General features: G+C 40.6%; 1 protein-coding gene across 1 annotated transcript in view; it reads left to right on the plus strand.

Annotated features, from left to right (window-relative positions):
- Window positions 1-24,901, plus strand: part of CA10 (carbonic anhydrase 10) — a 702,035-nt gene that overhangs the window by 671,973 nt on the left and 5,161 nt on the right. Inside the window, exons 5-6 of the mRNA XM_057717015.1 lie at window positions 5,232-5,327; window positions 9,715-9,787. Of these exons, the coding sequence (XP_057572998.1) occupies window positions 5,232-5,327; window positions 9,715-9,787 (169 nt within the window). The remainder of the gene's footprint in view (window positions 1-5,231; window positions 5,328-9,714; window positions 9,788-24,901) is intronic.

A 24,901-nucleotide genomic window follows, 5' to 3' on the forward strand; every position in this document is an offset into this window, starting at 1 on the left:
CTCTATAAAATCACCATTTTTGTAAATCAAAAAGTCAATTTCATGCGGTTCGACCTTATCTCAGAATCCTAGCCAATTTACCTTGGAATATAGAGGAGGCAAGACTTCAGATCAAAATTCTAAATGTGTTAACTTGAGCTTAGAGCAGAGTATAGCCTCACCCCTATACTTGCCAGCCCCTTTCTCACAGGCCCTGGCCCCTATGGAATTCTACCCTATGGGGCACCCAAGAGACATCTTTCTGCCTTTTTCAGTCTTATAAGTTGGAGAAGAATCACTCCACTTGATTGCCTTCCACTTCTCTGCTCTCCAAAGCCTAGTTCTCGGAACATGCTGAAATTCCAAGGCGTGCCTTTAAGCACTGGCACATCCCCAGGTGGTTTTCTAGGTCACCTGGTATGAAGATCTTAGCAGATGGCAGGATGTGTTTTGATTCTCATTAAGAAGCTTACTCAACACTGAAAGGATTTTCTCCAACCTACAGAAATTCTTGGCTTTGTGGGTGGGAGGTAGGGAGGGAGGAGATTGATGAGCACAGGACTATAATCCTGCCTGGCCTGAGTCCTGCACAGACAGAGAAGATTCACTAGCCCCTGCCTGCAGTTGCCTTTTTGATGGCAGAGTAGCTGCTGTATAACCATCTGCCACCATTGGCAAAACTCACAAGAAGTGAAGAAGCAATAAACAAATAGGATATTTCAAGAGCAACAATGTCATGTGCTCCCTCCTTGAGAAACTCTACTGACTCAAGATGGTCAGGATATTATCAGATTCAAGGTACCATACATCTGAGTTGACACTGATGGGATATTGATGCTCATTGATTATGTTGCACTAGTTCTCCACTCCAGCTGCCCTCTAGCAAGAGAGCTTTTAACAAATACCAGTGCCTTGCTCCCACCCAAAATGAATCAAATCAGAATTTGGGGGGCAGGCATAAGTGGATTTTAAAAGCACCCAGGTGAGCTGGATGAGAGTGAAGGCTGCAAGTCATTGTGTTAGAGATGTTTTTTTCAACAATCAAGGAAAAGTACCCTTTTTTGATCATTGACTTTCTCAGCTTCTAAAATTACACTTCCTTTTTAAATTCAACATAGGATGTTGGTAATAATGAATAATCTTTATACTTCCAAAATCATAAATCACTTTTACATGCACCATCTTATTAGATTCTCATATGAGCCTGTGGAAAATGCTAATACCATTATAGAAAGATATAAGCTAGGCTTGCTGTGACATTGCTTACAAGAGACAAAAAAAAAAATGGAAACCCTGAAAACTAGTGAGAGTCTGGTTAAGTATGTTATGGGGCATTTACGTGATGGAGAATTCTATGGCTGTTAGAAAGATTTAGGTAGATCCATACACATTGACTTAGAAAGACAGCCAAAAACTATTCTTAAACTTTAACTTTTAAAATTCAAGTTCACAATTACTTATAAATGATTCCATTTCCATTGTATTCTTCACTTTTATTTTTAATTTTTATTGAGATATCTTTGACGTATAAAAATTGCGTACATTTAAGGTATACAACTTGATATTTTGATAGAGGTACATGTTCTGAAAAGATCACCACACTGAAATTAAACATATCCATCACCCCTACATATTTACGTGTGTGTGTGATAAGATTTAATTTAGAATCTACATATACTTTTAGCAAATTTCAAGTGTACAATACAATATTGTTAACTATTACCACCATGCTGTACATTAGAGCTCCAGAATTCATTCACCTTCACAACTGAAACTTTGTACCCTTTAACAAACATCTCATTTCCCTCTACCCTCAACCCGGGAAAACCAACCATTCTATTTTTTTTCCTTCTATGAGCTTGACTATTTTATTTATTTATTTATTTTGAGTTTGACTATTTTAGATTCTGCACATAAGTGAGTTCATACAGTATTTGACTTTCTGTGTCTGACACCTTTCACTTAGCATAAGATTCTTCTGGCTCATCTGGTTCATCTATGTTGTCACAAATGACAGGATTTCAGTCATTTTTATAGCTGAATAATATTCCAGTGTGGAGGGAGGGGTATGTATCACATTTGCCTTATCCATTCTTCTTGTCAGTAGACACTCAGGTTGTTTCCAAATCTTAGCTATTGTGAATAATGCTACAGTGAACATAGGAGTGCAGGTATCTCTTTAAGAGCCAGACTTCATTTCTTTTGGATATATACACAGAATGGGGTTGCTGGATCATATGGTAGTTCTATTTTTCATTTTTTGAGGAACCTCCATACTGTTTTTCATAGTGGCTGAACCAATTCACATTCCCACCAACAGTGCACAAGAGTTCCCTTCTCTCCACATCTTCACCAACACTTGTTATCTCTTGTCTTTTTTATAACAGCCATTCTAACAAGTGTGAGTTTATATCTCATGGTTTTGATTTGCAATTCCACAGTGACTGGTGATGTTGTGCCCTTTTCCATGTACCTATTGGCCATTTGTATGTTTTCCTTTGAGAAATGTCAATTCGAATTATTTTCCCATTTTTAGATCAGGTTTTTTTTTTTTTTTTTTTTTTTTTTTTTGCTATTGAGTTGTATGAGTTACATGTATATTTGGGATATTAACCCTTATCAGATACATGGTTTGAAAATATTTTTTCCCATTCTGTGCATTGCCTTTTTACTGTTTTGATTGTTTTCTTTGCTGTGCAGAAGCTTTCTAGTTTGATACAATCCCACTTGTCTGTTTTTACTTTTATTGCCTTTGCTTTTTTCCTTCATAAACAAAAAAATCTTTATCAAGACCAATGTCAAGAATTTTTTCCTATATTTTCCTATACTAGTTTTACAGTTTCAGGTCTAACATATAAGTCTTTAATCCATTTTTAGTTGACTTCAGTATGTGGTATGAGATAATGGCCCAATTTCATTCTTTTGCATGGGATATGCAGTTTTCCCAACATCACTTATTGAAGAGTCTATCCTTTCCCCATTAGGTGTTCTTGGCACCCTTGTCAAAAATCAGTTGACCATAAATGTGTGGATTTATTTCAGGGCCCTCTGTTCAATTCCATTGGTCTATACGTATGTATTTGTACTCTTTTAATTACTATAGCTTTGAAATATATTTTGGAACCAGGAAATGTAATTCCTCTAGCTTTGTTCTTCTTGCTCAAGTTTGCTTTGGGTATTCAGGGTATTTTATGGTTCCATATGAATTTTAGGATTTTTTTTCTATTTATGTAAGGGATGCCATTGGAATTTTGATAGGGATTGGATTGAATCTGTAGATCACTTATATTAGTATGAACGTTTTAACAACCTTAATTCTTCCAGACAAGCATAGGCCTTTCTTTCCATTTATCTTCTTTAATTTCCTTCATTAATGTTTTATAGTTTTCAGTGTGCAAGTTGTTCACTTCTTTGAGCTTATTGCTAAGCACCTTATTATTTTTGTTGCTACTTTAAATGGGATTGTTTTCTTAATTTCCTTTTTGGATAGTCCATTGTTAGTGTACAGAAATACCACCAATTTTTGTATACTGAATTTGTGTTCTGCAATTTTACTGAATTAATTTATCAGTGCCAAGAGTTTTTTGCTGTGGTTGAGAATTGTGTTCTATGAATATGATCATTTTATCTACAAACAGAGACAATTTTATTTCTTCCTTTCTGATTGGATGCCGTTTATTTCTTTTTCTTGTCTAATTGCTCTGCCTAGACTATGTTGAATAGAAGTGGAAAGAGTGGGCATCCTTGCCTTGTACTGGATGTTAGAGGATAAATTTTCAGTGTTTCTCCATTAATGTTAGCTGTGGGCTTCTCATATATGATCTTATTGTATTGAGGTAAGTTCCTTCTGTTTTGTTGAGATTTTTTATTATGAATGGATGGTGAATTTTGTCAAATGCTTTTCCTGACTCTTTTTTGAGATGTTCATGTGATTTTTATCTTTTATTATGTTAATATGGTATATCACATTGATTGATTTGCATGTGTTGAAAAATCCTTGCATCCCAGGGATAAATGCTACTTGGTCATGACTCAACTGATATGTGTTGTTGAGTTTGGTTTAGTAGTATTTTATTAAAGATTTTTGCGTCTGTGTTCATTAGGGATATTGGCCTTTGGTTCTCTTTTCTTGCAGTGTCTTTGTCTGGCTTTGGTATCAGGATGATGCTGGCCTCATAAAATGAGTTTGGAAGTGTTCTCTCTTCTATTTCTTTGGGAGAGGTTAAGAAGGATTGGTATGAATTCTTTGAATGACTGGTGGAATTCACCCACAAAGCCATCTGGTCCAGGGATTTTCTTTGTTGAGAGTTTTCTGATTACTACTTCAATCATCTTATTTGTACTCATCTGCTCAGGTTTCCATTTCTTCTTGATTCAGTCTTGGTAGGTTGTATGTTTCTAGGAAGTTATTCATTTAGTATTTTTAAACTCGTGTGTGTGTATGTGTAATTTATAAGCATAAAAAAAATCTGGAAGGATATATACTAAACTGTTGAGTCATATTGCTTGGACTGGGATTAGAAAGAAGTGGGGAGGGGGAAGTTTTTAAAAAATTTCTCTATCTTTTAGTTTGTTACAAAATTATACTTCCATACTATTAAAAAAAAGAAAACTATTTTAAAACCACAGCCTGGAATGAATGCACAAGGCAGATTGCTGATCTTCATTCAACGAGGAGCAAGTTAAGTCCTGCACAGTCAGATGACCTGTGCAGGCTGGTGCATCAGGAGCCTAAGCAATCAGCTCTCTCTCCATCAGGAGCACTGTATCTTTCAGGCTGTCCAGTCTCCTCTCAGAGTCACTGGGCTGACTCAGGACCTAGCAATTCCCTGCTTGCCTGTGGCCATGAAGAAAATTTACTTGCTGCCAATGGCAGCTGTTGGTGCAGGTGAAAAGCACATTCACTCCTATAGGGCAGTTCTGCTCCTAATAAGAGAAATTCACTTTACACACACTTTAGGGGAAACGTCCTGGGATGAAGCCAGAGCCAGAAGGGCACCAAGTTTATTAAAGGCATGCTTGTTACTAGAAAATGTTTACAATTATGTATGGGTATCTGTGTGTGTGTGTGTGTGTGTGTGTGTGTGCATGTATTTTATATGCACACATACATACCATACTCCTGAAATCTCTTAAATTATAGGATTAGCTTTCCAGTTGTTCTATAATATACTTTACCCTTATGTAGTTTGGCTATGCCTCACATCTTTTAATGCTAGATTGTTGTTCTTATTGTTTCTCCCTCCTGCCAGGTGCAGCTCATCCACTATAACCATGAGTTATATACCAATGTCACAGAAGCTGCAAAGAGCCCAAATGGATTGGTGGTAGTTTCTATATTTATAAAAGTAAGTGTATTGCATTCCTTCATTCTTCTCTTCTTGCCATTCCCACCCCAATCAGAATATCACTTTACAGTCCTGTTGAATCTTAGAAATAGCAAAAGGGGTAAAATCTATGCCCAAGAAAAGCTGCAATGGGTGACTTTTATGTCTATGAGATTCATGAAAAGTAAAGTCCCTTTCAGTGAGATGCAAAAACAATGAGCTCCATTTCACAGCACTGGGGCCTGAGGATTCAGGAAGCTTCTGTCCTGGAGAGAAAAGAGTGCTGGATCCAGGGGCAGGCTTTAGGTCCCACTCATGCAGAAGAATCAGAAAGAAGTGATAGAAAAGGAGATGGTGTCTCACTGACGCCCCACAGGGTTAAAGCCCTGTCCATCAGATGACCCTTAGAAAAAGAGATAAAAGGAAAATGTGAGATGTCCCTTCCCTACAGGCACTGCACTAAACAGCTCCCTCCAGCTTCCCACAATTGCTCTAAGCATCATGTTTCCCTCCCAGTGTCCCTCTCTTTTGTAAGCATCCCTGTGAAAAATCAAGCAAAGATCACCAATGCTGACTTTATGACATTTTAGGGAGGTTCCACATCTCCTTATAGTCATCATCAACAACAAGCCTCCAACCAAGCAAATTGTAATTTGTTAAAATATAATTATCTTTAACATTTTGACAGTTGTTGAGTAAAACAGGTTTGCAAATTAAAACAAACAAACAAAAAAACCTGTCTTTCCAAAAGGGAAAAAAAAAGCGGAAAAAGAAAAAAAGCATGTGCGGCAGTTCCAAATGGTGGCAATCACTGTGCTAGCCCCTCAGGAAGTTTTAGCCAGACCGTTAGAGGAAGCGCTCTAATCAGAACTTCGACTCTGATGACAGTCAATAGAAATTCAGCATTTGGCACTAGGGAGCTTTAACAGAGCTCTCCTGATGGCATCATCATCACTCAGAAGAATGGGCACAAGGGCAACCCCAGGCACTACTCCCCCGCTCTCCTCGCAAGCATCACCCTTTGCAACAGGCACTTTGTCCTGCCTGGTCATGACACCTCCTAACTTCCTCTCCCTCACCTGGGTCAGATCAGGTCTTTTTGTGGTCGCAGCAGAGCTGAACATTGGACAGAGGCATTAGTGACATATTGCTGCCACTGCCCACCAACCCCACCTCCTCTAGCTTGTCACTGGCAAAAATAGGAAGGGGCTTTTGACCAGGGAAGTATGTTTTTAGGCTATTGTGCCTTCTTAATACCTGATGTGACTTCCCAAAGGAAACTGGTCCTGGTATAGACAGAGCCTCCCAGTCCTTGCTCTATACCTCTTGGCATCACCACAGACCCTATTATAATAAACAATAGATTCCTGAATGCCAGGCACTGAGATATGTACTTTACATATATTTTATCATTTAACCCTAATAATAAACCTGTGAGGTGGGCATCAGTGTCCCTATCTTGCAGATTAGTAAAATGGTTCAGGTATCTTTGACATTCCATCCTAGTTCATGTAGCTCATAATAGCCCATACAGGAAAGGAACCCAGGTCTTGCTTGACTTTAATACTAATGACCTTATTCACACAGAGCTGGGAGGGATAAAGGAGAAAACAACACTTAAAAACTTTTCCCGCACATCCCCATGCTGCCCACAAACATGGGGCAAATACCTATAACCCTCAACAAGCCCCAATTATGTATGACATGGATAACCAACTGATGCATTCAGTCTGGGCCACACTTATTGTTATGAAGCCTGAAGATATTTCACAGTGTTGTGCCATGCGTGTCCACAGGCTCACGTCCCTGTAGCTTTCCCAATGCTGGGCCTTCCGTGAGTAACTCTCATAGCCAAAGCGGGCTGCCCCAAAACTCCTGACCTTTGGTGAGTGCCTCAGGCTTGGCCACTGATATTGCTTCACTTTGCTCAAAGCTCCTGAGTCAGTGAATGTCATCCTGGAAGTGCGGGCACGTTACAGCTTACAGGGTGATTGATTCACCAGGAAGTCAGCCTCCTAACTGCAAACTACTGGTGTGTTTCACAAGATCCTGCAGAAACACTCTCCACTGAAATTACTGCTTCTTCCCTGTGGGTTGTTGAGAGGAAATTATGCCCCACACCCTGAGGTCAGTGAAAGGATGGTGACTAGCTCCTGCATCTTCTCAGGCCAGTTTGACCCTTAGGGATGCTTCCTTTCTTTCCCTGAGCAAACCTGAAGCTTCCTGGCTAGATCTCAAGGTAAGCCACAGCACTTCTTTGTCCAACATAATCAACTCCCAGATGCTCCACAGTGAGTTATCTAAGCTGTGCCTTGTCATTCACTCATCCCCAAGCACTGACTGAGCATGGACACAGACCAGCCTTGTGCTAGGCACTGGTACCTAGAAATGATGTGAACAAAGCCTCTGGTACTCCTCCCTTCCTTCTGATCTTTCTGCCTCCCCTCCCCAGCTCCCTGCAAGGTAGGCAGGAACAGAAAATGAGAGGCTTCATATTTAGGTCAGCTGAGCCCTTGAGATGTCACCCTGGCCAAAGGCTGAGCCGTAAAAGGATTGGAATTGTTTGTTTATAAGAGATTTGTTTATCTGTGGGTTTTACTTATCCCAGTCCCCTCCTAATCCCCCACTCTTCCTGTGACCACAGGGAACTGAGATTTGGCTATAATTGCTGCTCAATCACACACTATTAACTTCCCACTTAAGCTTACTTATATCAAGTACATATTTTATCCTCTCACCCACGTAGCCAACATGATAGAGCCCACAAATCATTTGTGTGTACTTTGGAAATTTTTCAATTATTTTTCATCAGCGCAAAAAGGTCTAGTCACATTGTTAGCTCTACCCAGACTCACCAGGTACCAGGAACCCAAGGCACCTGATTAAGGGACATAGCAGACTCCTTACCTACCACAACAGTCTATTTTTGTCTCTCCTTTCATGAGGTGCATCAGCACAAACAGGCAGCTTCCGGCTATCTTTTAAATAGCTGAACAGGATGTCAAAGTAGAAATTGGATTTGACGCTAAAGCTTCCAGGGAGCAGCAGTGTTTAATTTGGGGACTTTTCTCCATTTGGGTTAGGATTTTACCTCTGTTGAACATTGTCACTCACCAAACCCCCTTGGTATATGTCTCACCACACAACATACCCAGGAAACTGTGTGGGAAAGGAAAGGCAGATGGAGGGAAAATAAACAGTCTGTGCTTTCTCCAAACTAAAAATTACCTGTTGCTTATATAATAATAATAATAATCTACTGCAATCTTTCCAACCCTCAAAATAAATCAGATTTAAAATGTTAATGTGTCACAACATCTGATTAGCAGCTGAGGTGTAAATTACAGAGCAGAGCTGAGCAAGGTAGGAGAAAAATAACTAGGATGAACAATGGTCCCTGGAAAAAGGTTGAGTAAAAAGGGAGTTGTTGAGAAAACAGTATACACAGTCTTGTGGGGGCCCATCAGTCTCCAAATGGTAGTTCCCTGGCTTAAGCCCCTGGAAGCTTGGCTTATTCTCCAAAGAAGGAATTTGGAGACCTAACAGCATGGGTATAAAATGGGAACTGATCCCTGAACATCTAGTAAAATGTGTCACCCATAATAGGTACTTGGTAAATATTTTTTGGATGGATAGATGGACGGATGGATGGATGATTGATTGTCTGAATGACATGGCTTATGATATATTTGATTCATGTGATACTGAGCAATGGTATAAGATCCTATATTATTTCTGAGAGATCTTTTTTATCTCCTGATACCACTGCTCTGGGTGCTCTTTCTCTTTCACCCCCTACTTGAATGACTATCCCCTTCCTAATATGTCACTCCCTACTCCCTACTCCCTCTGATGGTTCCCCATCTCTACATAATAAATTTTAAATGCCCTAATATGACATTCAAAGCCTGACATGACCTAGCCCCTGCCTACCTCTCTATCCTTACCTCCCATCCTTCCCCATCCTCTCACCTTCATCTACACTGACATACTTCCCTAGCATGACTAGTTCTTTCATGTCCATGTGTGCACAATCCTCTGTATCTCATGTTTCTCCTCACCCTTCCTCCTTTTCTACACTATACTACCAAAGCACTTTGCTAACTTCTACCCATCCTTTAAGACTCAGCTTAGGCCTGGTCTTCCTCTAATATCATCACACCTGTAACTCTATCTTAGCACTCTTCACACTAAATTATAATTATTTGGTTACTTACCTGTCTTCTTTCTCTAGACTGTGGTTTCTGGAAAGTAGATTCTATATATTTGATCTGTGAATTTCCAGCCATCACAGTGTTTAGAGCATGGTAGGCACTCAATAAATATGAGTAAATAAGTAAATGCATGGAGCTGATGTTTATCCTGGAATAGTACAGCCAAGTTATTAATATTTTCTTTTCTCCCCTAGGTTTCTGATTCACCAAACCCATTTCTTAATCGAATGCTCAACAGAGATACTATCACAAGAATAACATATAAAAGTAAGTTTGGTTCAGTTTCCTATATAGCAACTATTCTATAAAGGTTAGTCCTGTCTGAAGGCAGAAAGCCAGCACTGATGATCTCCAAGGGCCTCTTTCAGCTTCTCGATCTTTTAATTCTGCAGAAAGTCACTCTGGAGAGTCAGGGTTGGCTAAGAAGCAGCCCATTTCAAGCAGAAGCCCCCAGAGTGCCTTTGCATCCATGCTGTCTAAGGCAATGCTGGTTATGATGATGACACTCATCGCTACCCCATGGGTTGGTAATGAGCTGGGGGACTCTACCAGCTGACGGACTCCTCCGTGTCAGCTGGGAACATTTGGGGCTTTGCCGATTATGTGATTGAAAAAGCATTCACCAGGTGATCTGGATCCAACTTCAACACATCCAGAGGCCCTCGGCTGGACCCTATCTCCCTCTCTGTGTCACTGAGTTTCCCTTTCAGATGGAGGCAGGGTGGTATTTTTCTTCATTTCCATATATGATACAATGACCTAGAGAACTCTGTCTAATTTCCTTGGATTTCTAGAGTGTTTTATCCCCAGAATTTTTAAGCATAAAAGAGAGAACAATGCAAAGTTGAAGGGAGTAGAGAGGAAAAGATACTTCTGTCTTCCACAGCAATCCCAAAGGTTGCAGGATTTGGGGAAAGTTATGGGAAATAGCACACACCAAGGGAATGAAAGAAAACAGTACAGGAAAAAAATGTTAAAGTGAAGTTGAACTTCAGTTTTCTAAGGCCTTTCTAAATCTAGGATTCTTAATCTGATTTTCGCAAAAGTAGAAAGCACACAAACATCCTAACACCCCACATCCTCTTGGCATGTCCTGACTTGGTGGAGGATACTGCTGCTTCTACCTGCAATGGTGATGTGAAAAGACAGAGTGAATACCTACAGATCTCATCTTGGACTGCTGGAGGGAGAGTACGAAGAACCCTTCCCTTGTTCAATTTTTCATCCATTCAGCAAGCATTTCCTGCACACCTGCTTCATAATAGGCACCAAGTGAGGCTCCTGGAATATAGAGATAGGCCAGATACCAGCCCTTACCACACGGAACTCCCATATGAAGCCAATCCCATATGAAGAGGTTGGGGTTGGGGACGCTGGGGTGATGAATGAACCTGGAGAATCACCTAGAAGTATTAAGTTATCTCCAAAACCACCCCACCCTTCCTCATCAGTACCCCTATGCAGTCCTCTTTAAGTTCAAACTTAGATTGCTCAGCAGAGGGAGATATTTCTGTCTTCTGTGCAAATAGTTTTTTATAACTGCCCATAAAAGATTATAAGTTTTTTAACTTTTTGATTAAAAGAGCATAAAAATTAAATAAAATGCTTTCAAATAATCTTGAATTTTCAAAAACAGTTTGGAGGTTCCTTAAAATAAAAATAGAACTACCATATGATCCAGTAATCCCACTACTGGGCATATACCCAGAGGAAACTATAATCCAAAAAGAAACATGTACCGTAATGTTCATTGCAGCACTATTTACAATAGCCAGGACATGGAAGCAACCTAAATGCCCATCAACAGATGAATGGATAAAGAAGATGTGGCACATATATACAATGGAATATTACTCAGCCATAAAAAGGAATGAAATGGAGCTATATGTAATGAGGTGGATAGATCTAGAGACTGTCATACAAAGGGAAGTAAGCCAGAAAGAGAAAAATGAATACTGTATGCTAACTCATATATACGGAATCTAAAAAAATGGTACTGATGAACCCGGTGACAGGGCAAGAATAAGGATGCAGATGCAGAGACTGGAGGACACAGGGTTGGGGGGGGCAGGGGTGGTGAAGGAGAAGCTGGGACAAAGTGAGAGAGTAGCACAGACATATTTACACTACCAACCTTAAAATAGATAGCTAGTGGGAAGTTGCTGTATAACAAGGGAGATCAACTCGATGATGGGTGGTGCCTTAGAGGACCAGGACAGGAAGGGTGGGAAGGAGTTGCGGGAGGGAGGGGATATGGGGATATATGTATAAATACAGTAATAAATAAATAATAAATAAATAAATAAATAAATATAGTAAAAGAAAGAAAAGGATAGAAAATCAACCAAAGTACTTGAAGCTCCCTTGTCATCTTAAAAATGTGTGTTGCACGGAGATAATCTATCACCTCCAAGTATTTTATTTTCTCCTACTTCCTCTTGCTTACCTATTTCTTCTTCCAAGAGTAGATTCACTAGTCACAAAAAAAGAAAAAAGAAAAAGGTGTCATTTTCATCAAGGTGGATTTTATTTTTAATTTTTCTTCTTCTTTGGTGGGATCCTCCTGGAGCAGGGATTGAACCCGTGTCCCTTGCATTGGCAGGCAGATTCTCAGCCACTGCGCCACCTAGGAAGCCCCATCAAGGTGGATTTTAAAGCAGCTGAATCAGTTTTTGTTGGTCAAACTTTTTAAGTGGATTTTTCTGCCCAAAGTCTCTTTTGAGCAAAACACTACATTTCTGGTAAACTATATTTACATGTGCTCAGGAGATAATGTACAAACCTTGCAAAGTAAAGAAATGCATTATTTACTTACCATGCTTCAGGAAAATGAGAGATACACATGCCTAACATTTATCCAGATTAATAAAGCCTTTTCTCTATTAAAAAAAAGATTAATTGGAAAGGTATAGCTTCACAGGACTGGGCTATGCAAATTTCTGCTGCCACAGAAGCAGCACTTATGTTTTTGAAGGGATCCAATATATAATAATTATATATATACAAGATGATGTCACAATGTCAGATGCCCCACTGAGGACAAGTCATCAAGTTCTTTCCTGCAGTCTATTGCTGTTGTTGTAAATATCTCTGGTACTAGATTTCAAACAAAATGAAAAGGAAGTAATGGGACCATTGTTTTTTCCTCCAGTTCTCTTTAGAGCAGACATGGGTAATTTAATATTCTAAGGGAGGGAAAGTATTCCTAAATGACAACCTACTTCTGCAGAAGGGTATCTCTCAAAATACATGGCCACATATAGAACTTCAGAGCTTTGCATGAGAGAGCAGTCCAATAACCTACTACTGGTATGTCTAGAATATCTTCTCCTACATCTCACAATGTAGCTAGAGTATATACTCTTACAACCGGATTGTTTCACTTGAATCCAGAAGAAGATGGGGTAACTTAATGTAATGAACATACTCATTGTCTCACTCAGAAACAGTTTCTTACCAGGTCTACTGGACGTAGCCTCTGATGGGTCTCCTTACCTGTGGACGTGTCTATTTTCCATCCATTTTTCACACTGCAGCAGACTGAGTTTCCACCGGTGACTCCCTAGGACCTTTAAGGACAAAGTCTGAAATTTTAAATGTGGCATAAATGGCCCTCTATTAGATGCTCCAGCTTAACTTCCAGGTTACTGTTCTTTACATTTCTTTCTACAAATGTTGTAATTCTCCCTCCTAAATATATTTCAAATCTATGCCCATGATTTGGTCTACATGTTCATTGCACTCACCACGGACCTTTATTACTTTTTACCTAGATTGCTTAAAGTAATCTCCTAAATGGTCTCCCTTCCTCCAGTCTCTACCCCCTCCAATCTACCAGTCAGACTATGAAGAGTGCAACTAAAACACCAATCTGATGATCTACCTCAGATTATCTCCCATGGTTAAGAGCCACCCACAGCTCTGTCTTTGCTACAGAGCAGAGGCCAAATCCTCGCTAGCTTGGTTAACACTGCCCTCTCACGTAACACGTGGGCATCAACCTCTCCAGTCTCATCCTCTCACCATCCACATACCCATGCTCCAGCCATGCTGACTGTTACACACACCAGCATCCGTCATAGTTCTTGGATATATGGCAGAAGTTTAAACATAAAGAAGTATAAGAAACAATCTCTATTGCTGGTGAATAACTTAAACAGCCAAGATTTGGGGAAATAGAAGAGGCAATTGGATGCTACTTGCTCTGCTTTATTCCTTACACATACACATTCCTCATGTCTACCTCTCTGTGGTACAGATTTTAGTTCCCCAAGTCCAAATGGCATTTTTATTTGGGTTTTTGTTTGTACAGTGATACAGTTTTGAAAGCATACATAAAGATTGTAAGTTGGACTGGTTAAAAAAAAAATAATAATCTTGAATTTGCAGTTTAGAGACCATGAAAAGCCATGAAATCACACATTAAGCCCCAAGACACCATCTAAGAAATTGCCAGCTGCAGAGTCAGTCGTTAGTGGGAACTTCCTCCCCATCCCCCGGCTCTGGTCTGATTAATATTAAGTGATGTGGCTGCTGCCAAAGATGAAAGCATCCATATGGGTTTGTGCTATGGCAAGGTGGCCTTTTACATGAACAGGTATCAATTCTGGTGCAAATAGGGGCTAGAGAACCGGCATGACGGATCTTGTGGAAACAGCGATGAATAGCAGTTTTGTGGCTGAGGGGAGCTTCAACTTCATCTACTTCAAGTGAGATGTCTCTACTGACTCACCCCCATTGGGTCTGTAGGAACTGAGAAGGACTGACTTTGGCAATAGCTGAAGAGGATAGCAATATTAAGACCAAAGACCTTCATTCGTTTGTGCACTCACCCATATTACAAATATTTATTAAGTGGTCCTGAGTGCCGGGAATAGAGAGATCAATAGAACATGTTTTCCGTCCATGAGTCCCTCACTCTCTAGTCAGAGAGACAGACATATCATAGTGTTTCCTAACGATTTGTGTAACAAGTACAATGTATTAAAAATAGGAACAGAACTCTTTGGGATCATAGAAAATCTGCCTAAAATTCATGGCAAGGTTACACATAGCAATTGCTATTCAAATAAGCACTGAATAGAGGAGTAACAATTTGGTGAAGAAAGAAAGAAAGCCAGAAAAGAGGGAGGGAGATTCTAAGCAGCATATACAAAAGCAAGGAGAGCATTTAAAGGGCTCTGAAGAGTTCAAATCAGGAACTTTGTCTTCATGAGCTCTTCCTCTCAGTACCCATAGCACACCCAATACACGTTGGTGACGGCCTGAATTAAGGGAAGAATGAATGGTCCCTAAAGTAGCAGTGACAGGGACAGAGGGAATGGCAGGAAAGATGGTCTGGAGTCAAATCTTGAGGTGTCTTGAGAACAGGCTGAGGAGTTTACACAGAAGCATATTTGAAGAAATGACCTCACAACCCTAGATACAGTCTCCTAGAAGTGGGACTAGGAGAGAGCAGGAGTTCTCCCTTCTCCTGCCCCCTTTTCTATCTGTCAGGGCCAAAGGGAACTCATGTAAGATAAAGAGACCCCACACGGGGAGATTAACTCCCTAATCACAGGTATTTTGTGCTCTTACACTGTTGGGGAATAATGGAGGTGTTCCCAGGAACACCTTTATCAAGTATCTGAAGGAAGTAACACTGCAGGGATAATGACTGTCCCAAGAAGTGGGAATCGCCTACACACTGCAATGCCCAGGACACTGTGGCTCAAAGAGATTGATTTTCTCAGCAGGAAAGTGCCAGCACTCTTCCCTCCAGCTGCACGCCCAGAGGCAGCCAGCCTGTGGAATGTTGGACAGGTGGCAAGCAGGGGAGTTTCTGAAACAGGAGTCATGCATAAAGCCACAACCAGTGGGTGGGAAATAAAAGCATGGAAGTCCCTCCAGAGGCTCTTCAGGAGGCAGCAGGTTACGCTGGCATTGGCCCATGAGTTCTGGTAGAGACAAATTCTGCCCCTGCTCAGGGGCACCTATCAGAGTACCCTGCTTTCATACTTTAAAGCAAACAAGCAATGGATTCCCCCCAGCTGCCACTCAACCACACTACCCAGGGACACATGACCTCAGCCCCCACCCACTCTCCCAACCAGCCCATTCTGCTGCTGCTAACCAGAACTACAACCCAGCATAGCTTCAATCTGCTGCACTCGCTCAGGTGTGGTACTCACTCTGCAAAGTGCTCAGCATCAGGAACATGGAAGTGATGCTAACCAAGCACTTTCTGCACTCCAGGCTCTGTGCTAGAGCTTCACGCACAGAAGCTCACCTGATGCTTACATCCTCAAAATAGGTACAATTGCTATCTCAGCTTACAGATAAGGTAAGCAAGCCTCTAAGCAGTGAAGCCATTTGTCAAGGATACACATCTAATGAGCGTCTCTATTAGTCAGCAACTTCTGCATAATAAACAAGCATTCAATGTTAGGCATTTATTTCTTACTACTGCATCTGTGGGTTGGTTGGAGTGACTCTAAAGTTCAACTAGGAGAGCTTGGCTCCATGTGGCTCTCATTTTTCTGGGATCAAGTACTTCTCATGGTGGGGGTTAGAAATGTATGGTATTGCTTAAGTCCTAGGCTTGAAACTCATTTGCTGTCAATGCTATCCACTTTCCACTGGCCAAAGCAAGTCACATGGCCAAGCTCAACATCAAAATACTCCCATGGAGCTGGGGCTGGGGAGGGAGTGAACATTTCCTGAACAATAATTTACTCATCCATAGTGGGAGAACAGGGGTTCCTGCATAGGTCCTCCCAGGGACTTATCTATGCTCTTACTTTTCTGCTGTCTTCCTCTCTAAGGAGCAAGGAAAGCTTAGCTGTGAGGTCTTAAAACCTTCACATTACATGAAGCTTAAGAGTATGTTCTTCTCTTAATTCCAACTTTAGTTCTGTTTGAAGAGCCATCTCTTTGCTTTTTGCATTTGTTTCCACTTGAGAAGGGTCATAAACTAAGCACAAAACTCGTGGGCACTTTGAAAGTTCAAGCTCATACCATCCTAAGCCTCCTGAAACTCCTGATTGTCCCTTGGCATGGGACTACCAGTGGAAATCACTGTCATTCAAAGGAACACACTGGCACTGACATTATTGGGCACATACAGAAACCAGAGAAGGCATAGAGATTGGTACTAGATTGGGTCAACCTTCCTCATCAGTCTTTCTCTTGGAGGTCATTTGTAATGAAAAGTCAATCTAAGACTCTGAGCAGAGAGTGACATGATCTCCTGACAAAAGGATCACTCTGTTTGGATAGACTATAGAGGGGAATGAACAAAAGTTGGGAGATGATTGCAGCAATTCAAATGATGAGGCAATATTGATCATGACCAGGCCACTGTTGGGGAGGTGATGAGAAATGATTGGGTATATTCTGAAGGAAGAGCCAAGAGATTTCCTGACAGATCAGGTGTGTGATATGAAAGAGAGGAGTCAAGGATGACTGTGGGTTTTTAGCCCGAGCAACTGGAAGGAAGACTTTTGCATCATCTGAGATGGGGAAGATTATGGATGAAGCATATTCATGGATGGGAAGGGAATCAGAAGTTAAGCTCGAGATGGGCATCAAAGAAGAGGTATGAAATAGGCAGTTGGATATATGAGCCTGGATTTCAGGAGACAGAACTACAGATATAAATGTGGAAGTCACTGGGATCCAGATGGCATTTAAACCTGGGTGAAATCATGGGAGAGAATAAATAGAGAAGAGAGGTGGACATATCCTCACTTTTGGAGGATCCCCATGACTTAAGATTATAAATCATTTCTAAAGATATCTTTTAAATCCTACCCTGGAAGAGGCTCTTGTATGTCTGTCTCATCAACTGGCTCAGGAGGTGCAAAGACACAGGAGTAAGCATGGAAACATGGGGTGAAATCACTGCAAAATGGCAGCCAGTAGGCACACAATCCATTTGCTTGATTTGAATATACATACGTTAGATGACTAGGGAGAAAAAAAGGAATTGTGCAAAATCATTCTATTCAGGCAGTTGAGAAAGATCAATGCCAGGTGATCCATAAAAGGAGGAAAAAAGGAGAATCTTGCCAAAAGGACTGGAAATTTTGGAAGCCAACATGCTGGTAAAAATCACTATACTTATGGGACACAATGTGTTCTAGTGAAGCGATACGGAGCTAAGCACACCTGGGCTCCTGGCTCTACCACTTCTTTACTGTGTGACTTCAGGCAAGTTTCTTAACCTCTCTGAGATAATTTCCTCATCAATAAAAGAGGATATTAACACTTATATTGAGAGGGTTGGGATGAGGATTAAACAAGGCAATGTGTCAGTTGCATGGACATTGACTGGTATAAACAAGGTACCTAATAACATGTGTTTCTAAATTATCCTAAGGTATATTGTGGTCAAATCCAGCTTCCGGGAGGGTGGGAGGCAGGTCACTATAATACTAAATAAAAGTTATCTTCAAGGTGAATTCAGGGCAAGGCACAAAGGCAACAGAGCTTGCTTGCTCTAATGAAGCCCACCTCCTTTGTGGGACCCATACAGTGGATGGTAATAGCCAAGTGAGCTTATACTTTCTTTGAAAGCTTGGATTTCACACTTCTGAGCAAATCTCACAAAATATTCTCACTAACCCAGACTGAAAATGGAAAAGACCAGCCTGAATTAATTTCAGGCTGAATTTAGAAAGTCTTCTAAAGAAAATCCATTTTATTAAAGTTAAATTCCCCTTCAACAGATTAAGGGTCAAGACTGAAATCATGACATTGAAAAATGGATTTTCTGAAAGGATTTTATGGAGAAGATGTTGGTAATTTTCTTGAAGTATTTTAATTTTTTAATGTAGTGTATTGGAACAATGCCAATATCCCTCCATCTTCCTTGTGTTAATTAATAAGCAGGCACAGAGCCCCAATTACATAAAAGGTGACATTCCTATCATTTTATTAGCCACATGATTTCATGGAGATAGCATTATTTAAAAAAAAAAATTTATGATATTTTCAAGTGGTGAAACCAGTGACTAATGGAGAGTAAAGAGCCTTCTTAAGTGGGTAAGAGGGAGTTGTTATTAGAACAGTACACATAAATGAATGCTTTCTTCCAGGGTCCTAGGACAGTGGAGTATTTTATTAGCTTCATTCTGTTTCAATTTCACGTACTCCATTCATTTCACAGACAGTAAATACAATGGTGAACTTCAGTCCAATAAGAATCTAAAAGATTATAGATTCCAGATTTAAAAGGGTCTGGTTATTGTCTTAATATGTATTTCCAGCAAGGAAATAAAGGCACACAAATAAAGTGTTTGGAGGAAAGCTTTTAAACATGATGCTTTTAGCCCTTTAAAAATCTTTCATCAGTCTTGCTTGTTTATAACTTTGCTTTAGCCACCTCCCCAACCCTGACTAAAAGATGAATGTGTAGGCAAGGAGCGACCAACTTGTAACTGTCTTATACTTCTCCGTTCCTAGGGAAGTGTTCTGTGTGCCCGCTCCTCAGAGGAACACAGTGTTTAAAATGTGATGAAATATCGCCGGGGAGATTAAGCATATTACTCCCAGTGCCTTTCTCTATGCTTAATTGAACTTGTGCTTTCATTTCAAATGAATGGCTTTGGAAATTTTTTCACAGAATGCAAAATGCAGCACACCACTCCCCATGTTGCAATCCAAGTAGTAACTAGAATCAGCAAGGAAAAGGAACAGCTTACCTCCATTGAATCCAATTCTCAGAAGCCCTCTTTTTCATTTTTTGTTTGTACAAAATGAAAAGTCATATTACTTTATCCTTTAGTAATTGCCTTTTTTTCATTTCAGTTGAATTTGCCTCAGATTACAAGAGGAAATGTCATTCCATATGAGAAAATTGCCAAAGAGTTCCATATTGATCAGAACCAAGTCCAGTATTGATCTCTGGAACTGCCATGCCTTTTTCTCACTTGGCATCATTCTCTTTGAATGGGAACTTCATAAGTAGGAAGCCAAACGATGTTAAATCTCATCAGTGTTACATAAGTAAACAGCATGCATTTACCAGAGGCCACCATTGAAGTTCAGACTAAAGGAAAGATTCCCCCACTATGTGATCCTAGGCATTTCATCACAGTGTGTTTCTCTTGAAGGAAGGAAGGAAGGAAGGAAGGAAGGAAGGAAGGAAGGAAGGAAGGAAGGAAGGAAGGAAGGAAAGAAAAAGTCAGAGTCAGCTTGGGAGTTGTGTCCATAACTAAGAACTCAGTATAAGATAAATCACAGATTCGACAAGGGCATGTCATAAAATCAAAAGCACAGCTGTTAACTTCTCTAATTATTAGAAAGAATAAAATGGGGCTATAAACTGTGTGTAAATATTCTCTACCTATTGACTACCTAAGAGGTCTTCCTATGGTGTAGAGATATAGCGAACACATTAAAAAATTACAACTCTGTTGTACCAAAAATTTGACCTACTGAAGATAAATTTGTCTATGTAAGCTTATTTATATTGAAGGATATTTGAGGGTCTACAAATTATTTTTTAACCTAAAGATGACCTTGCCAATTATCCAGAATATTCTGGTGCCAACAAGAAAGAGGTTACGTGACTTATCCATGAAGAAAGAGTAAGTTACTGGTACAGCCACAATCGGAACTTAGACTTGAATTAAGACTCCTGCTTGAAGTCCAGGGCTCTGCCCTCTATGTGATAATGATAGATGATGGATAGATGATAGATGGATAGATAGATAGATAGATAGATAGATAGATAGATAGATAGATAGATAATAGATAGATAATGATAGATGATAGATAGATAGATAGATAGATAGATAGATAGATAGATAATAGATAGATAATGATAGATGATAGATAGATGATAGATAGATGATAGATAGATAGATAGATAGATAGATAGATGATAGATAGATAGGAAAGAAACCTCTCTATAAAACTAGCCATGAAAATTTATTTCATGCCATTGCTTCCTTTCAGAAAACATCCTTAAAACAAGCAGAGGCAGGCATGATCAGCCTATTGACCTCTGAGCTTCACCCAAAATTTTTATTTCTCTGTTTATAAATAACTCCGACCTGTGGATCATTGGCATCCTTGCTAATGAATAGAGCCTTGAAAGTTTGGAGAGCAGAATCCCCTTTCAGAACATTAGTTCTTGGGCTCCTTTCTGTCTGCAATGCCCACAGGATAATAGTGGCATGTACAAACCTTTGGTTTTCTGCTGGCTTCTGCATGAACAAGATAGTCTGTGGGTCAGTGTTTCTTAACACTAGGACTGAAAACTTTCTTGGGTTCCACTGCCTCTTTCCTGCCAAATACATCAAGCAAGTCTTCTCTGTGGAGAGAAAAGAAGATATATAAAAGATATAAAAATGTAGTCTGTGGTTCTCAAATTTCAATCCCTAAAAGATAGAACAGTGACTTAATGGCAGTCTTTGAGGCAGAATGGTGAGTCTTGAGGACAAGTGTTACATGTTAAATGCATACATTACAGTTTCAGCAATGTAAACACACAGGCATGTTTGGTGTAGAAACAGCAATGCCATATGGTGACAGGCAACAGTCTCTGTCTCACTCTGAGATCTGGGGTATGCCATATTCGGAAGTAGTGGTGAGCAGCACCTATTTAAGCTAATGGTATAGACTAAAGCCTCAGAGATTTTCTCCATCATCTGATGCAAGATGTTGCCTCTTCCTCCTTTATTTTCTGTCCAGAACCACCAGCAGGTGAAGCTGTTAGGCAGAAACTATTTCATTAATTCATGTAACCAATGTTTAATGAGCACCCACTATGTGGTAGATCCCATGCTAGAGCTTAGGGAATCAGAGATAAAAGATGGAAGCCCTTCTCCCAAAGGATCTCACACTTTAGTGGGTCATTCAAATAGGTAAGTAATTATTGGCAAGCTAATTCAGTAAATATGGTGTAAAAGGAAGGCCCTAACCCAGTGGGGAAGAGCCAGGAAACCTCAGGGAGGCCAAGCAGTGGTTATCCCAGGGAAGCTGGGCAAAGACATCAGTATTGGTGAGTACTTACCACAGGCCAGGCCTTGAAAAGTGTGATCTCATTTGTTCCTCAAACAACTCTGTGAGACAAGTACTCTGTCTTAGTCATTTTGGCCTAATATAATAAAGTAGCATAGACTGGGTGGCTTATAAACAACAGAATTTATTTCTCATAGTTCTGGAAGCATGCAATTCTGGGATGAGGGTGCCAGCATAATTGGGTTCTGTTGAAATCCCTCTTCTGGGTTGCAGAATTCTTGTTGTATTTTCACATGGCAAAAAGAAGGTGAGAGACCCCTCTGGGTTTTTTTTTTAAAGGACATTAATTCTATTTATGAGGGCTCCACCCTCATGACCTAATCACCTCCCAAAGGCCCCACCTCATAATATCACATTAAGGATTAGGATTTCAATTTATAAATTTGAGGGAGACAACCATTCAGTCCATTGATCACTCCTACTATCTGCATACTATAGAAGTGGAAACTGAGGCTCTGATGGTTACCTGCATGTCCAAGGTCACGCAGATGGTTAACAGCAAAGCCAGCACTGAAACTCCAGTCTGAGACCAAAGTTCACATTCTTCACATGGGGGTCGTTCTGAGTTCGATAGTGTGAGGAAATTGAAAGGGCAAATGTGAGGTATGCATATTAGCAGATTCATGAGAAGAACAAAGTGGTGAATGAGAACTGTGAGAGGTTAAGAGCTGCCATGTTCTCTGACAACCACTGCATACCTCACAGGCAACATGGGTGAAGAGGAATCTCCTGGCAGGACCACAGCAGCAGAGTCCGGGATATCAGCACAAGAGTGTTTTGGAAGCAGGTTACCCAGCTACGTGGGTTAAATCCATCAGCATAACTTCTTGCTCTGGGCTTCCCCCCACCTCAACACACACACACACAAACACACACACACACACACCTCAACCCTGTCCTCAAATGTAGATGCAACACAGAAACTGATTATAGTTTCAGAAAAACATAAATGTTCTTTTTCTTTACACTAGTCATGCCTAGAATGCCCCTCATTCTATGGTCTCCTTCGATCCCTCCTCCCCACCAACCCTAATAAAATAAAATACAATAATAGCAGCATGCTACAATACCCAATATGTTTCAAGTGCAAGCTTGGTTAAACAAATCACATTGACCTTTAATAAAGATGTGCCAAATGCTTCCTTTTCTCATTCAATATGTTAATCTTCAGGCCAAGTCACCATCAGAGGAAGCATCATTAAGTGCAAATCTGATCATGCTAGTCCTCTGCTTAAAACATTTTGGTGGCTCCTCATTGCCTACAGGATGAAGCCCTAACTCCTAACAGTGCAAAGAAGGACCATCTGGGTATGGCCTGTACTGACCAACCACTCCCTCAGCCTTATTTCTCACAACACACCTTCCCCTGCATCTTACCCATGCACTAGCTGTCCCAAGTATGCACTGGCTCTCTGTGTCTTTAGCTTTCTCTAGCATGACTGTCTACAGTGCCCTTGACAGCCACCCCCTACCAGCCACACTCTGATTACCTCCTGTCATTCAAGATGCAGTTCAGGTCAGCTCCTCAATTAATCCTCTGTAGTTCCACCCCCAAGCATAACTGACAGCCTCTCAATGTACCCAGTGCAGATATACATCACTACCCCTGTGATCCTGCTTACCTATATCTAGTTTAGTGCCTAACACATACAAGGGGCTTAAGAAATAGTTAGAGCCAAATGGTGACTACTCACCATAAGCTTGTTGTGTTGACACCTGATCTAACTCCCAAGGACAATCACATCAGTGTGTACTCTGGGCACCACAGCTTTGTCATGGAACCATCTGACTGCACAAGTCAGAGTACAGGCTCAGCTCAGCCATATTCCAATCACTGTGTCTCTCTTGGGCTTGTATTGATTCCCTGCTGTTTTGATAGAAAGGTAGAAACATTTAAATGGTAAGAGAAAGAAAGTCCTTTCTCCTACTATTGGTTCACTAATCCAGCCTGACCAATCTCTTTCATGGGCATTTTGTGGACAGAACCCTGGAGAAGTTCAGTTACTCTATAAGGGTAGGCAGAGGTCGGGGGGCAGTTTGGGATGAAGCAGACAAACAGTGGTTTTGTTTACATCATTCCAAAACACTGGATCAATTGACTTGTTCTTAACTCAGTTGGCAAGCAAAGGAGCTCTGAAATTCAAATTTCCTTGGCAAAGATGGCTCTTTCTTATTAGAGAAATTTGAGTGAGCAATTTCTGGAGGAACAGATGAGGAAGGTGAGGGGCCTTTGCCCAGGAAAACGGATTAGCAGCATTAATGTTCAGGATAAGTAGGTACAGCCTGGGCCAAGGTGCACTTATCACACCACCCTGATATTAGGGTCAACATATTACATATTTATTTTGTGATTTCTTGTCTATCTCTTCAACTAGAATGAGGGCAGGCATCTACTGTTGTTCACTGCTCTACCCCCAGAGCCTAACCCTGTGCCCAGCACTAAGAGGTCCTTAGTAAACATTTGTTGAATGAATGAATGACTTTGGCCTGGAAGTCAGGTGAGTTGGATTACACTTTCCACTCTGCAGTTACCATCTAGCACTCTGACTTTGGGCAGGTCACTCTGCCTCTATGATCTTCTGAAGATGTTATTATGCACATGACCAATCTCACTAGGACAGTGTGAGGTCCCAGCTGTATGTGAAAGTGCATTTTTACCATTATACATGCACAATATTGAATCTGAGAGATTATATCAACCACCAAAGAGTCAGTCCTTTCCCACTGGGAGTTGAACACATGGATGAGGAAATATATGTGAACCTAGGGAGACTGGAGGAGCTGGTCTCATCCCTCTGCCAGCCACGCTGTGGGTCCCTGGCACGTGTTCTTCAGGCTCCCTGGGCTAGCTGCAGTGGTGGACACTCATGGCAAACCAGAGGGTGCAAGACTCCCAAAGACATAGATCAGAGATCACTGGGGTACAGAGGGCAATGGAAGCCATGAATGTAGATGGGCTATGATGAGAGTATAGACTGAGGGAAGAAAGAGCCTTGGACTAATCCTCGGGAAATGCCAACACTGAGAAAAGCAGGTAGAAAATCAGGGTCCAGCAACAGGATCCTGGAAGGAATAACCAGAAAAATAGGAATCCCAAGTATGGTGTTTTAGAAGCCAAGAGAAGAGAGAAAGAGTCTTCAGAAAGAAGGGAGAAAGGATCATAAGATGAAGAGAGGAGTTCACTGAAGTTTATTGATATTTGAAAACTCCAGTACATTTTAATTTTATAAAAATACAACCAATGCATTGAATTTAAAAATCAGAATGAAATACACCAGTATGATAATGACAATTGTTTTATATGATCAGGGTTATTATTTTCTTCTTTTCTTTCTTTTTTCCATATAGTCTATGTACTTATGTCACTTTTAT

This window comes from Hippopotamus amphibius, chromosome 17, assembly GCF_030028045.1.
Source record: "Hippopotamus amphibius kiboko isolate mHipAmp2 chromosome 17, mHipAmp2.hap2, whole genome shotgun sequence".
Taxonomy (NCBI): Eukaryota; Metazoa; Chordata; class Mammalia; order Artiodactyla; family Hippopotamidae; genus Hippopotamus; species Hippopotamus amphibius.